The following is a 15,972-nucleotide window of genomic DNA, read 5'->3' as shown; positions in this document are numbered from 1 at the left end:
TTCCTAAGTCCAAAATGTGTAGGTCAATTCTGTCAAAAGCTAGAGACAGAACTGGCCCTAAAACGAAGGGAAAATAAAAGAAGTATAGAACTATACTCCAGAAGTTTGGAGGAGGGATAGGAAGTTTAGTACATGGCTTTTAAGTAATTTCCTATGACATGGTTCCTGATTTCACACACCATTTACCTCTAGAAAAATTTATCATACTTTTTTTTTTTAAGATTTCATTGGGGAAGGGGAACAGGACTTTATTGGGGAACAGTGTGTACTTCCAGGACTGTTTTCCAAGTCAAGTTGTTGTCCTTTCAATCTTAGTTGCAGGAAGCGCTGCCCACCATCCCTTGCGGGACTCGAGGAGTTGAACCGGCAACTTTGTGGTTGAGAGCCCACTGGCCCATGTGGGAATTGAACCGGCAGCCTTTGGAGTTAGGAGCATGGAGCTCTAACCGCCTGAGCCACCGGGCTGGCCCTATCATACTTTTAATATGGCCGCGTTATTTGAGGACTTTAATGTGACATAAAGTTGACAGTAGAGCATAGCTAGTTTCATTTAACTGTGATGGAAAAAGGGACAGGATACCAGATTGACCTAAGAATCTTAGTGTTCTAGTACCAGCTCTGCCACTGCCTAACGGTGTGACATTAATCGAGTACCTTACCTAGTGTAGGCCTGTTTTTTCATTCATTCAACTAGGTTAGTCATACTACTTATACTAGATGATGCCTTACGAACCTTTTTGGCATTAACAGTCAATAAAGTTAGGTAAGTTCTCCTAGGCCAGTGGCTTTCAAATTTATTTTTTACTGTCACCCCTGGTAAGAAGTACGTTTTATATTCTGACCTAGTTCAATATAGGTCAATAGACCTATATTTAAAAGCCTAGTTCAATAGATTTATATGTGAATGTTTTCAGATACATATACACATACGTAATGTGATATGTTACACATACAACCACACACACACATATATGTATGAGTTTCACGAAATAATACTTATCCTTATTACCTCAGATTCATTATATTTTTTTTTATTTCATTAAGAGAAAGCTATTCACTTTCTACTAACTTGACTTCAGGACCCAGTTTGACCATCACCATAACAAGGCACAATCCTGTATTTTGAGGATCTGCCCCCATGTGACTGCACAATAGTTAAAATTCTGATTTTAACAATAGTTAAAATTCTGATCATTGAAAAAAATATATAAAAACTGGGTAGATACCAGTCAACATATTGAAGGAATATGCTATAAGTTTAGTGAAAAATTAGGACACACTAAATAAAAACAACCATTGAGTGCAAATAATCTCCATTGGTGAACTTACCTGTTTTAAATTTTGCAGAATTGAACTTTGGTTTTTCATTCTTCCTATAACTTTTTTGTTTTCAAACTTCCTCTCACCTGTTAGACTAGCTTTTAACTCTTCAATCAAAGGAACCCCCATGTTTTAATAAATAGATCATCTTCTGTTTGCAAATAACTCCTTTTAAAGTTTCTGTAGATTTTGCTCGAGTACTTTAACAGAGCCCCTAGGGAGGATACTGGAAGAAGATTCTGGGCTTGCATCTTTCACCAGGTCTCAAATCCTCAATGGGTCCTCTGTTGCTGTTTTGAAGTTCAAGTCGTGGCATGCCAGGGTGTTACGGGGATTTCTTGTGTCTTAGGTGATACTCAAGGGTTTTGGGTAATGGGTGTTTCATTTAGGTTCCCTCGCACCATAATCTAAGAATGAGAAAACTGGGTCTGATTTCACAAGCAATGTCCCTTTTTTTAATCACACACACTTGTGCATATAAGTGACCACCACAGGCATTAGGATATTTCCAATGGTTCAACCATCTAGGCAATATTTCATTTAGATGAGAGAAATCTCAAAATATCTTCTTTAAAAGGTTACATTACAAAATAACCCCCTTTCAGGTAACACTTCTAAATAGAAGTTAGTTATGGTTTGTTTGTATACTTTAAAAAATGGGACATAATCTCCGTTTATTAATTTAAAATATATAATGAACTTAACAATATAAAGATTGTATTTCATCTATCATACTTCTCCTTCAATACAACTTACACAGATTTATTACATATTCTAAACAATTAAAATTATGAAAGGGTTAAAGCTTAGATTTGGCATATTTCTATTTATCTTTTATTGGAACTGTATTTAACATTATCTTTGTCTAACGGCAGCTATGTACAAAAAGGCGTGGGACCTCTTGGGTGCTCTGAGAAGTTGGAACACTGGGATGGGAACATGGCCTAGTTACCTGCGTTTGTGTTTTTGATCTGTATCTTCAAACTTTCTCAACCTCACCAACTCAACTTTTCCAAAATCACCACAATATTTATATTACTGAAAATTAAGCTTCACCAATAACACTTTGGATTTGTGGGTAGGATCCGTAGAACTCCATTTAAAGGTCAATAATTGTGGGCTTCATGTTTACTGTTTTGAAACATCTACCCATCTCCCCCACCCTCACCTTTTTTTTTTTAATATGACATAAGTTAATCTTTCCAGTACAATACTTTCCACCAGATATGTTATATCGTTGAAAACCAATATGATTTTTTCCCCCAGAAAAAATCCCTTTCTCAAGATATATTCCTATTACCGTACTTTCCTATATCCAGGTAGGCACATTGTGCTATTCCTGAGGCTTTTAAAACACCATCCATGCTGATCCAAATCAAACAGATCTTTAGAGGGTACTGACAATGACATCTTCATCCAATATGATCGCTGCTAAAGCTTTAACTCCGTTTACTCAGTAATGCTGTGCCAAGATCTTGGCCTTTAGAGGTTCCCAGAATCCCTGGGAACATTACTTATTTGTTTGTGAGTATAAGCCTTAGAATGGTTTTGCATCCACAACAAAATATGAGGATGGACAAAGCAGTGTGAACCTCTTATTGGGCTGGAATTATTTTCTTTATCTACCATAGGACTTGGAACCAGTTAGAAGAATAGAATTTTAAGTAGTACTCTACCATGCTACATTTATAAAATACACTGGAATTAAAACAGAGTAAAAGCACTTGCTGTAACAGGATCTGTTTCTTCAACCTTTGGCGTTAAATTTTTTCCTTAATATTAAAAGTACTAACATTTTTAAATTGAGGGATATTTGTGGGAACTATGATTACAGGTTCACATTATTTAACTTTTAAAATATAAATTTAAAAAAGCAACTCTTCATATCCTCACCTGATTACTTAAAGAAATCAGCAGGGTATCATAAGATAACCCTAACACTCAAAATGGGCTTTATTTAAATATTACAAAGGCTAAACATCATGGTTCTATCACCAAAAAATACTAAGAATATGTACAGAAATAACATTTCATAATTTCTATTTGAAGATTTCAAAATAGTACACTTGTAATTGATTCCCTCTGATTTTGGCTGCATTTTGAGTAATGGAACAAAAGCACTAAAAAAAAAAAAAAAACTCCTTTAAAAAAACAAAGATGAGAAGAGTCAACATCAAGAGTCAAGCATACCTCCCATCAGTGGGCACAGGGTTAGGGAGGGGATTTGTTAGAGAACATGGAGACACACAGTCCGTTCTCTGCTTGCCCTCCATGTGTGCCAGCCTGGGTGCCGGGCAGCAGGGCACTGCAGCATGTGGACAGGCAGATAGTTTTGCTGGCTCCCACTTGCTTCTCAGGCCAAAGTCCAGGCAGAAGTTGGCCTTGTGGGGTTCCTGTCGTCCTGCCAACACACTCAGGGACACTGCTAGGAGAATGCCGGCCAAATCCAGCATGAGAAGTCACCTCCTTCACATTCTCTCCCATGTCAGGGGGTTAGACTAAAGGAAACCCCTTCTGTCAGATTTTATGGCATTTGTGCACTAGCCAAGGAAAAGTATGAGGAAGAAAAAGAAAGCAAATTGTTTAACCTCACACAATAGAAAGGAAAGAATTCTTCAAAGTAGTGGATTTGGGAATGAAATCTAACATCCCAGAATCTCAGCTCAGTTTACTATGTTTCCATCTACTGATGGTTTTTGGAAATTTAAATAATTATGATCCATCGACTCTGGACCATCATATGATTGCGTTCTCAAAGAGAGTGGTCCAAAGCCATTGTTGAACAAATACAGAATAATCTGTGTACCATCTGACGATAGTCAACTGACAAAGCACAGTCAGACATACATAGCTCCACAGTACAGACGTAAATGCTAAAAGCAGATATTCTGTAAAAGAACTCTCCCTTGGCCATTCCTAAGGCTATATGTAGGAAATGCTCCTTTTCATATCGTTCCTCCAACATCGCATGTATATGTAGATGCGCAGATGAAGACTTACATCCACATATAGGTGTGGAGAAACGAACACGCTCATCTCACACACGCATGCAACCTCTTCTGAACCAATAGAGACAATACATTTTCTAGGAAACGTCTGAATTTTATTTATTTGAATTTTATTGTACTGTGTTTTTTTTTACCCCTAGAAAAGTAGAAATCATAATCTTAACCTAATTTCTTTCAAATGGAGAAACTTAGACAATTTATCAATGATCCCTACATTTTTACACCACGCTGAACTCCAACAGGTTTTTGTTTTAAGGTAAACCAGGTTTTTGGTTCTTCCCCGTGGAGAAGTTACTTTCAAGTCAGTGAAAGTTCTTGGCCCGTGATTAAAAGTCTTTGCCAATTAGTACTCAACAACTTCAATTCATTTTTTTCTGGTTCAAGATGAGTAGGAGCCTAATAAGGCTGTGATGAAAGGGCAAAAGGCACTGAGAGCCAAAAGCGGATTAATGAGCTCCTCCATTTATTTGTCTTCCTAACAGCTGAACTGTTACAACTATTGACACTCTCCAAAAGGTCCCGCTCTGAACCCTGTCCAGGCACCGCAGGCTCCAATGGACATCTTCAAACCCAGAGAATGGAGGGGCAAGAGCTTCCCCTGTGTGATGCCAAAACCAACAAAGCCCCATGGATCAGGTAATGAAACTTCAGCTTTTCCCCCTTTGAGATTTATTTACTGGCAGCTGACAAGGGGCAAATTCAGCTCGAATTGTGCAGTCAAGGCCCTGTCAAGCTTTTAGAGGCACCCTTGTCTTGAAGCACCTTCATGACTGGCATTTCACTCAAAAGCCCTCGGCACTGGTCCTTAACAGCTTATGACATCACAAAGGACACTCCAGACAGATGCCTACATGGCATCCTGCAGCATTTTAAAAGAGAATTAGTGGTTTTAATTATGGTCGTAGTATGAAAGGGAACCATGCAAGCGCCACAGGAGACCTTTGATCAGACCCTTTTGCTAGTACAATGCCACGGAACTGTGACTATTCCTGGTAAGGGGCCTTTTCTTGCTGAATGACTCACCAGTGATCTTTGAATGCAGACAAGCTTCTAGCCCTCCCTCTTCATTAGTGAGCATTTCTATACAGGGGCCTATATAGTGCTTGGAGTCTAGGAGCTATACAATTGGGGGGAAAAGAATCCCTACAGATTCGGGCCTCTGCTTAGGAAGTGCTGAAGGACTCTGAGTGACTTTATTCATTAAAACAGGTTGCTATTAATTAACTGTCATAATAAAATAAAGAACTATTATTTGCATTTCTTACTATGTTCTCTTTAGTAATATGTATAAAAGATGCTTGTAACAGAAATTAATTTATTGAACCACTTCCCCATTTCCCCCATCCAATCCCACCTTTTTTTTTTTTTTTTTTTGCATTTTGGCAGCAGGAGCCTACTTATTATTGGGCACAGATTTCTGAGCCCAAATACAAGTAAAACATAAATATAAAATTAATTGAAGAAATGCGAAATCCTTTTTACTTGCCAATCAGTTTATACAACTGAAAAAAAGCAAACAACGAATTAGCTTTGTTTTTCAGTGCTTTCCGAGAATTATCTAAGACAGTAAAATCCCAAATTTGTTCAAACTATCATCCAGTTGGTATTGAAGCATGAGATTGTGTAACAACCACAGCTACTCAAGGGAAAAAAAAGGAATTCTAACTTGTAGCATAACAAGATTCATTCTTTTAAAAAAGAAATCACTTTTGGAAAACAGAAAATGTCTTTGGTCTAGTATTAATGTTTTAAGAATTTAACCTTCAAGATTGATCCCAATAAGCAGGACCCTTAAAAGACTGATGGTCAATATTTTAAGCGTATGAAAAGAGTCCATTCTCTTTTAGAATCCAATCAAGCAGTCATTAGATGAAAGACTGTGGAAGTAGGAAGAATTTTGGAAAGACTCTTACTGAACTGCTCATTGGGTAACATGGGATAAACAGAATTTGCATAAACAGCACACCTCCATCACTAACACCCTCCCCCCCCCCCCCCCCCCATGAAACAGTACTGCTGTGCCACGTTACTTCTGTCTGGGAGGTGACCTAGTCTTCAATTTTTGATACAGTTTCTTTTCTTGAAGGAAAACTTTTGGACCTCAGAACTTCGGAAGCAGCATAAGGAGCAGGCTTTTTCCCATTTTGCTGTCTCAGGCATTTTTCCTATTTCTCAGACTTTGCAGTTCATTTCTTAGGTGTTTCAGAGCAACGGAAATATCAGCCAGTTGTGGATCATTCCGTGCTTTCTGGGTGTAGAGACGGAAATGTCGGATGGTTTCAGACAACAAGACTTCGGGGTCCGCGCCTCTTGGCCCGAGGCGCAGCATGCGCTCGCAGGCGATGGCGTAGTTCTTGTGCCAGTTCACTGGGTGTTCCTTCCGCGAAGAGACAAGCTCCTTATAAAGCTGGAAGACAGCAAACAAGCTGCTGTTTCATTGTTATCCCTTGATTCACACCCTGCCCTCCCCCCAAAAAAAACAGAAAACACAGAGAAATTAATAACACAAGGGGAAAAAAAATCCAGGCAGCCTACAGTAAAAATCTAATCGTTGCTAGGCCATGCAGAAAATGCAAGGATGTTACTGTAATTATTACGGTAGCAGGAGGCAAATGTGCTTCATCAAAAAGTGCTTCTGGGTTTTTTCAGATGTTGCAGAGGGAACCTATGCCACACTGTGTCAGGACAAAATGCTCTTCCTCCAGAAAGATGTTCTGGGAAAGGGATTTACTTCTAATTCATGAAAAGCCATTTACTCAATAGGCAGAAAGGTTGAAACTCTAAATTTAGCTGTTGGAGAGAAAAAAAATTGCTTTCTTTAGAAAACTGCATGGAAAAAAACTTGGAAGGAATTTAAATTTTGTCCCTCATTTTCACATAAATTTTCCTCTACATTAAAAACAACAGTAATAAGAGCAATGATCAAATGACTCAAACGAATCCCACATTGAACAGACTGGGCATAATAGAATTAACAGATAGCCTTAAAGCGAGATATTGAAAGGCTTCATGCTAGGATCCTATAATTACAATTTGGATCGTGCAAACTCTGCTCACAGGAATTAGGAACTTTGTTTTTCAGCATCATACGTAGTATTAATAAGACAGAATTTTTGATACATAGTTTTCTGGTGGAAAAACATCAAGATTTAACAAAAAAGTAGATACAAATCTGCAAAACAGAAGATTACACTTGTTTATCTGGGAATTTCACAGCTTTCTGGGAGATTGTCAAATTGGAGTTAGATCCACAGAAACTTGGGTTTACCAGCAGACTCCATGACAGCACACAATAAGCAATGATGCTTTTTCTGGAGACAAGTGCTGTTGAAATTAGAACTGTATTCGTCACATCATTCACGTGAAAGGGACCCAGTATATTATCTATTTCCCCAATTCCTACTCCAGAGCAGATAAAGGCATACCTAATCCATTTTTTAAAAAAGATTTTATTGGGGAATATTGGGGAACAGTGTTTTTCTCCAAGTTGTTGTCTTTCAATTTAGTTGTGGAGGGAACAGCTCAGCTCCAAGTCCAGTTGCCGTTTTTAATCTTAGTTGCAGGGGGTGCAGCCCACCGTCCCCTGTGGGAATTGAACTGGCAACGTTATTGTTAAGAGCTCTCCCTCTAACCAAATAAGCCATCCGGCTGCCCCTCCAGAAACTCAGCGGCAGCTCATTATCTTCCATCTAGTTGTGGAGGGCACAGCTCACTGGCACATGTGGGAATCAAACCAGCAACCTTGTTGTTCAGAGCTCGCGCTCTAAACAACTGAGCCATCCGGCCACCCATACCTAACCTATTTTTGAAAAAAATTCCATAATCCGTGTTTGATATGTCATTTTGATATTTAATAATCTTCAGTCTTCAAGCTGCCTTTTAAAGCAATTCCCCCCTAGGTTTCCTTTACTCCACAAAATAGGGAAGAGTCACCTCACACTTTCATATATATATCAAAGCTATGAATTAGCCTCCCACCTTTTCATTCTCTTGGTAAAATAATCAGTGTTTCTCTACCTTTCCTCACAGTCTTCCCTCTATCTGTTGCTTCTCTCCCCGAGCCTCCCTCGTATGAGGGACGTGGGAAGTGCCTGGCACGGAGCAGGTGCTCAGGAAATCTTCAGGTTCTTCACTCCCCCAAGTTTTCAAAATCCTACTAAGGTTTTGGAGTTCAAAACAGAGGTCAGTACCTCAGTGAGCATTTCCCCAGTGGCTCAAGAGAATGAGAGGCTCACGTGCGACCTCCCTGCTCTAGTCTCCAGACATCAGAACAAGCATACTATCCTTTTCTAGAACACTTGATTACTGAAACATCATCACCTTTTTCTGGATGGCCCATTAAGCCCCGTGTGCTGTATCCTAAGAAGCCTGTCATTTCTCATCATGTGGAATTCTACTTCCTCCTCTGTGTGTGAACTGTAACATTAGTCTTGGTGGACTATATACTATTTGCTGGGGCCCTCTTCAACTTCCCAAATGTATTCCTAAAGATAACAGGCATACTCCCTGCTCCCCCGCTGCACCTGAACTTAATGTTCTGTATAAATTATGGAACAGGATAATGTAAATAATGACAAAAATATCTTTTGCATCTAACAATATTCTTGAACAACCAGTACTGGGGGTAGGGTGGGGTGGGGTGGATTTGTGTTGACCCATCTAGTATTTGGTCTCATTTGTCTTGCAAACAATGTCACACAGCTGGAGATACGCGTGAAGGCAACAACTATGGACTGGGCTCTAGACTTGTGCTCACTGAGAAGAGTAAAGCTTACAGGCCCCAAGGGACAAAATATCTGTGAATTTAGCTTCAACAGTGGCCTAACAACTGACCATGGAATAGACCGCTGATGAGAATGTGAAATATTAGTAAGTCTCAGATTTCCCCCAATTCAATACTACTTGTTTTTCACAGAATCACACGGAATTAGAGAGGAACAGGACAGGATATGACCAGGATATGAGAAAGAACTTATAAAGTTTAAAGCCCCCCTTTTTTTCTCCCCAGTAAAAAAATCAAAGCCGGGAAAGGTTAACTGACTCACAGTTGACAATCAATGGCGAAATGGGTCTTGAGCATGGGCCTCCTGACTGATGAGAATATGAAATATTAGTAAGTCTCAGATTTCCCCTGACTCCTGACTGCCAGACAGAATGCAACATGTTGTTGCCTCCTGTAATCCATCACGTGCTGTACTTCAGTGGGTACCTCGAGTCGCGCCTTTGTCCCTGTCGTGCCCTCTTTATGGACTGCCCTCCCTTCCCCACTGTCTTACTGCCCTGCCCCACCATCTTTCTGGCTAGTTCCTTCTGATTGTTCAAGATGAAACTCCCGTGACATCTCCTCTGGAAGTCTTCTTTCCCTTCCTTTCCCCCCTTCACTGTAGGATGGTGTACTCATGTACGGCTCTGTGTCCTGACAGTACCTCTGCAAACCTCTCATGTCACTTACAAGACTGAACTTAAGACTTTATCTTTTCTCTCTAGTCTGCTACCTCCTTGATAGCAGGGACAGTGGTTGATTGTCTCCACCACGACATTTGGAACAGACTGGGTGCTCAATAAATTGCCTGTCAGTGAATGAATAAATGGATAAACAATGACCACAAAATTTTGGAGTAAAATTAGTCATCCTGATTGGACACCATGCTGTTTTGACTTAGCACCAAACAAATGCCCTGGCTGAGCAGACGCATAGCAGCCTAGAGATGGCAGGAATACCTCCATTGCTCATGCATATAGTTCCCAGGCTCTGTTTTCACTGGCCCGTGCCAGGATGTCTGTTTCTTATATAGCAGGCTCTAAGACTATGTCCGAAGATGTCTAAAGAGCCCAGTGTTACAAATCACAGAAAAGCAGGGACTTGTTAAAAAGTGTTACAGCAGGTATTTGCTCTGTATAGCAGCTCCTCAAATAATGTCGTTTCATTCAACGTTATTTCGTAACGTTGATGACATTTTGTAGAAACTTAACTCTTGTTTATATCAACTAGCGTATGGTAAAACCGCATTATACATCATCTCGTTTAAGGTGCAGAACCTATCAACGACATTAAGTAAGGACACACTGTACTCCCATTTCCCATCAGAGAGAACAGATTGTGCCAGACCCTCAGTGTGGCTGGGCTGTCTGTCTTCTAACTGTGGCCCCAGGAAGCCAAACAAACCAAAGTCTCTCCAAGACCCTTTGTCTTTCTCATGACCTCTCAACGAGCCACGGCCCTGTCGTTTCAAGTCACGACTTTTACAATAGAGGGCGACTTGTCAGTACTTTTAAAAAAACTAAATGACTAATGACTAAAACTAGTCATTAAACATGTTTCCTATTGCTGTTGTAACAAATCACCACAAATGTACTGGCTTAAAACAATATAAATATACTGTTCCACTTCTGGAGGTCAAAAGTGATAAAATCAAGGTTTTTGTAAAATCAGCAGGGCTGTATTCCTTCTGGAGGCTCTAGAAAGGGTGTTTATTTGCCCTTTCCGGCGTCCAGAGGCTGCCTGGACTCCCTCACTGTGGTCCCTTCCTCCATCGCCCAGGCGAGCAGCACAGCATCTTCAAATCCTCCTCTCTGACCTCTAAGCATTGTCACATTTCCTTCTCCAACTCTGACCCTTCTGCCTCCTCCTTATAAGGACTCTAGTGATTACACTGGTCGCACTTGGATATGATCCAGGACAATCTCCCCACCTCAAAATCCTTCATCACATCTGCCAAGTTCCTACTGCCATGTGAGGCCATATCTTCACAGGCTCTGGACATTAGGACATGGACATTATTGGGGTGCGAGGTATTACTTTGCTGACCATAGCCATATACTTTAGATATTATTTGTGAAACGCATGAGTATTTTTCCATTTTTCCCCATTGCTTTATAATGCCAAATAAAGCTGGAAGCAAAAAAGTCAAAACTCTACTGTGATACACTCTCCCTGTATCCCAAACAATCACCACCACCCTCCCACCAAATACATTTATATATAAAAGTGTAACGTACGTTATATGCGTGAGTGTAGAGTTGAGCTTTCACATTTGAAGGCACATTCACAGTTTCTGCCAGGTTAAAAATGAAGAATGGTGTTTTCATCCTGTGTGGTGGGGAGACTTCATTAAAATCACCTCATTAATTTAAAATCACCTCATTAATTTCACATTCGAAGCTAAATCTGCTAGACTTTTCCATCGATAAGGAACATGCAAAATCCTTTATTGTGTTCTTTTTACTTCTCTCCTATTCATAGACATTTACTCTGAACCAACAGTAACACCCCGCCCAATGCCAAGACACTGAATTCATACCGATTACCAATTTTTTTAGAAAAAAGCTTCCGTTCATCATCACTATCATACATCACTTTTCCTCCAGATGTCCATTATTGTGATGCAAGAGCAGCTGGGCAGGGGGAGACCTGCTGAGTTTGTCGGCACATCCCTGCACGTGCCCACCACAATGGCTCATGCGTGTGTGACCAGCTCTTCAAACGTGGCTGCACTCTGACCACATGAACTCATCCAAACTGTAGTCAGCACCCCAATTAAATCAATGCCCACCCGAATAATCTGCTTTCTTCTTTTATGTGATTGCTCCCCCAGCGTTCCAGTGAAGAACTGTGCCAACGTACGGTATCTTTTTGATCAGTTCTTCCAAGCAAGTGTTTGTCCCCATAACTAGGCTGATAACTTGAAATATGCTGTTTGCTGACTTTTTCAAAAACACTACTGCATAAATTATAGTATGTCTATTTTTGTCATTATTTTGGAACTGTAGTTCTTGACAATTTTTTTAAAACCTCTTTAAACTTACAAGTAAACCCTTTACACACCATAAGTCGATTCCTGGTGCAAAGCACAGTGTCTGGCCCAGAGTGGTCATCCTTCCTTTACTGCAGAAAGTACTTCCTATGTACTTGGTACCCCCGTCTGTATCATTTAGAACTCTTCCATTAATATTTAAGCCAAAGTCTGTTAGCATTAGATATTTCAATTATTTTAAAATAATGACAGGAACCAAGAGAGTCAATAGCATCGCTGTGAGGTGTTCCATACAGAACAGGAACGTAAAATATCTAGCACATGAATATTCAAATCTCTTTTAACATGTCTGATTACTTCATTAGTCTATGAGCAACTCAAGGGTAGGAACTGTGTTGTATCATATGTGTAGTTTCCATGCCTGGCATGATGCCTGGCATCTAGGAAGTGCTTCAATAAGTGCTTGGATAATTAACTAGCATATTACTGGGTCTTATATTAATTTTTGCTCCAAAAGACGCATTAGAGCTGATTGTCTGGCTAGGTCTTATTTTCGGGGAAACACGGTAATAATTATCAACTTCTTAATCACACTCACTTTGGTTTAGTTGAGGCAGGAGAGCATAGGAATTATGAGTTTTCCAGAGTCAGACTCCATCACTAGTAGCTACGTGGCCTTGGACAAAGAACCTCTCTACCTCCAGTTTGTTCTTTTGTGAAATGGAGATAATAGTAATTTCTTCATAGGCTCTTGTGAGGATGAAATGAGATTATTCATGTATAATTATTAGTACAATGCTTCAAACACAATAATCGCTTATAAATGTCATTTTTAGTATCACCACTCACCCCTACTCCCCCAATGAAAAGTGCTACAGGCTACTTCTCTGCCATATTAAAAACAGACTGCAAACACAAAAGTGCAGATTAGTCACCTTGCTTGCCACATCTCCTCATTGGCCACAGATTCCCAAGAAGATGGCTCAAACCTGTAGGTACAAGAAAACAGTAACATTTTTCCACCAGTTACATTTATGTCTATGGATGGGTAACCCTTATGTTATAATCTTACAAGGCAAATAACATAGGCTGGATCTTGAAGTACTGATAAGGACCGAAATAATAAACTTATTCTCTAAGAAAAGTTCTATCATTAGGAATTTGAGGTGTTAGTAAATGTGTTCTTAATCTGCATATGACCCCCAGTGCCTCATGGGAACCAAGGATTGCTGGATATAGGCTGGAGGCATTTGGGGAACCAGCTGTTCCTAAGAACTATTAGACAGGCAAAGGGGCAGGGCTGAGCCTCCATCACCCTGGACACAGTTAAGAGCCAACGAGCTGTAAAGCAAGAGGGATAGGCCTGGAGACAGGGGACGCATGGCTTTGCTAAATCATTGCTGGAGCTAGATGCTGCTCAAAGAACACTGGCTAAACTATTTGCTGATTTTTTTCTTTTAATTAAAATTTCTCTTGTGTATCTATTTTGACGGAACAAAGAGAATGAGTGATACTGTTGTGTACTTACACTGTCATCAGCTGTTTACAGAATAGGTTATTTTCTAACTTTTCCTGACGAGGGTCAGAGTGCTCTGATGTAGACCTACTTATCCATCTCTGGTGCACAGCAATACAATCCATTCATATGGGTTCAGAAAAAACATTATAACAGTTTTCATGAGATCTTGCTTGTTGTTTTTAAGTTATATGCAAAATGACCTAATCTTTAAAGAACTCACATTTTTAATCATCGGCAATGGAGGCACATTTCTTTAGATGATGACTCATTTTCCACATGGGAAAGAGTCAACTCCATATAGAAATGCTTCAAGGAAGACTGATCATGCCCAAAACAACATAACCAGGCTGATGGCAAACAATTGTAAAGAAAAAGTTACTTAAGTCCCAGTGTTCCCTATAGAGAACTTATCTGCCATTCCTTTATTTTATATTAGTTTATTTATTTATCTGTTTAATTTTTTATTAGTTTCAAGTGTGCAAAACAATGTAATAGACAGTTACACCCTCACAAAGTGATAACCTCCCCAAGTCTACTACCCCTCTGACATCGTACATAGCTGTTACAGCACCAGTGACTATATTCCCTATGCTGTACTTTACATCCGTGAATAAATACACACACACATATATATATAGGTATATTTAATGATAGTTGACATTCAGTATTATTCTACTTGAGCTTCAGGTGTACAGTGCAGTGGTCAGGCATCTACAGTCTATGAAGTGATTCCCTTGATGAGTCCAGTGCCCATCTGGAACCCTACATAGTCTTTACAACATTATTAATTATATGCCCCATGCTGTATTTCATATCCCTGTAACTATATTGTGACTACCAATTTGTACTTTCTAATCCCCTCACCTTCTTCCCACATCCCTCCCATCTAGCAGCCATCAGTTGTTTTCTCTATAACCTCTGAATCTATTTGTTTTGATTGCTCGTTTATTCTGTTCTTTAGATTTCCCATATGAGTGAGATCATATGGTATTTGTCTTTCTCAGTCTGATTTATTTCACCAAGCGTAATATTCTCTAGGTGCCTCCATTCTTTTTTTTTTTTTGATAAATTTTATTGGGGAATATTGGGGAACAGTATGTTTCTCCAGGGCCCATCAGCTCCAAGTCATTGTCCTTCAATCTAGTTGTGGAGGGCGCAGCTCACTGGCCCGTGTGGGAATCGAACCGGCAACCCCGTTGTTCAGAGCACCCGCTCTAACCAACTGAGCCATTCGGCCGCCCCTCGGTGCCTCCATTGTTGAAGAAAGGAAAATATGACAAGTATATGCAGGTAGAAACTATCACGGGCAATGGAATGTCTTTTAAAGGTCTACCACAGTTCATGAATCTCTTTCACTTTCAGGGCATGAGATACGGACTTGTGGACTGCACAGCATTACAAGAGTTGGAAGTGGAAGGTGCCCTGCATCTAACTAGTTCGGTGTCCACTCAACCACAAGCCTTCCATTGCCCTCTTGTTCTTCAAACACATGTTCTTTCTCTAGTATGATACTCTGTGGGCAGCAAATGACAATATTAATAATTAATAAAAAAAAAGGACCAAAGAATTAAGAGGCATCTCAAAATTTAGTAAGTTTTTCAGGCATACAAAATTGCTACACTCCAGAGAAAAACAGAATTGCTGTTCATACCGTCCATATTCTTCAGTCCAGTTGTAGAAGTTTCTTGTAAGTTTAATCCATTCCTCAGGGTTGAATACAGTCTCTGAAGGAACTAATTTGTCACAAGAACCCCATGGCCAAAGTGAATAGTTCTTTTTCCAGGTTGGGTCACCTTCATGAATTCCTATGCAAACAAATGTTTGTTTTCTATTGAAAACAGAAAAATATATCATATATTTATTTAATATTTAGGACTTTAAGTTAAAAATATAACTTATGAAGCATTAAACCTTAGTTACCAATAAACCAGTTGTGAACATTTTGGTTTATTTAACTCTTTCCCAACTAGACTGGTTGAAATTTATTTTAGTGTGAAAAAGCTGTTTTGAAGAGGGGCTATGCAGAAGTAAATAGACATAAATGATAAAACCTACCTGTTCATGAAATTATAAGACATCTCTTGGGGACAAGCATTATTATAATGAACTTCTGTGGTCCTGTGTCATGTATAAACACACATTATTTGATACCTTCTTTTACTTTAAGTAGAAATAAAAGTCTTCCTTTGTGTCCCTACTTAGAAGGATCTTTCCTTCCTCAAATGCCCATTACATTTTATTTATTTTTATCTCTTTTATTATTATTGTGTTATACTTACTGTTCGCACTGACAAATCTCTCTGAGTAGACCACAAGCGCAGTGAGGACAGGCTCTCTAGCTCTGAATTTACTCTGAATCCCACATAGCATG

The 15,972-nt window shown here is 39.5% G+C and overlaps 1 protein-coding gene across 6 annotated transcripts in view; it reads right to left on the bottom strand.

Annotated features, from left to right (window-relative positions):
• Positions 1–5,628: 5,628 nt before the first annotated feature.
• Positions 5,629–15,972, bottom strand: part of TMEM260 (transmembrane protein 260) — a 58,132-nt gene continuing 47,788 nt past the window's right edge. For 2 of the 6 annotated variants that reach the window (XM_081047406.1, XM_081047408.1), the window contains exons 13-16: positions 15,253–15,429; positions 13,018–13,071; positions 11,328–11,418; positions 5,703–6,735 (exon numbers count right to left, since the gene is read on the bottom strand). In XM_081047406.1, coding sequence (XP_080903532.1) covers positions 6,481–6,735; positions 11,328–11,418; positions 13,018–13,071; positions 15,253–15,429 — 577 coding nt within the window. In that variant the 3' untranslated portion in view covers positions 5,703–6,480. Of the gene's footprint in view, positions 6,736–9,373; positions 9,420–11,327; positions 11,419–12,680; positions 12,833–12,931; positions 13,072–15,252; positions 15,430–15,972 lie in introns of those variants that run through there. The other 4 variants (XR_013993282.1, XM_081047407.1, XR_013993283.1 and 1 more) reach the window with 4 other exon arrangements.

Source organism: Rhinolophus hipposideros (genome assembly GCF_964194185.1).
Source record: "Rhinolophus hipposideros genome assembly, chromosome: 5".
NCBI classification, from domain to species: Eukaryota; Metazoa; Chordata; class Mammalia; order Chiroptera; family Rhinolophidae; genus Rhinolophus; species Rhinolophus hipposideros.
Note: the sequence above shows the minus strand (reverse complement) of the source record. Positions and strands in the feature narration are given on the sequence as shown.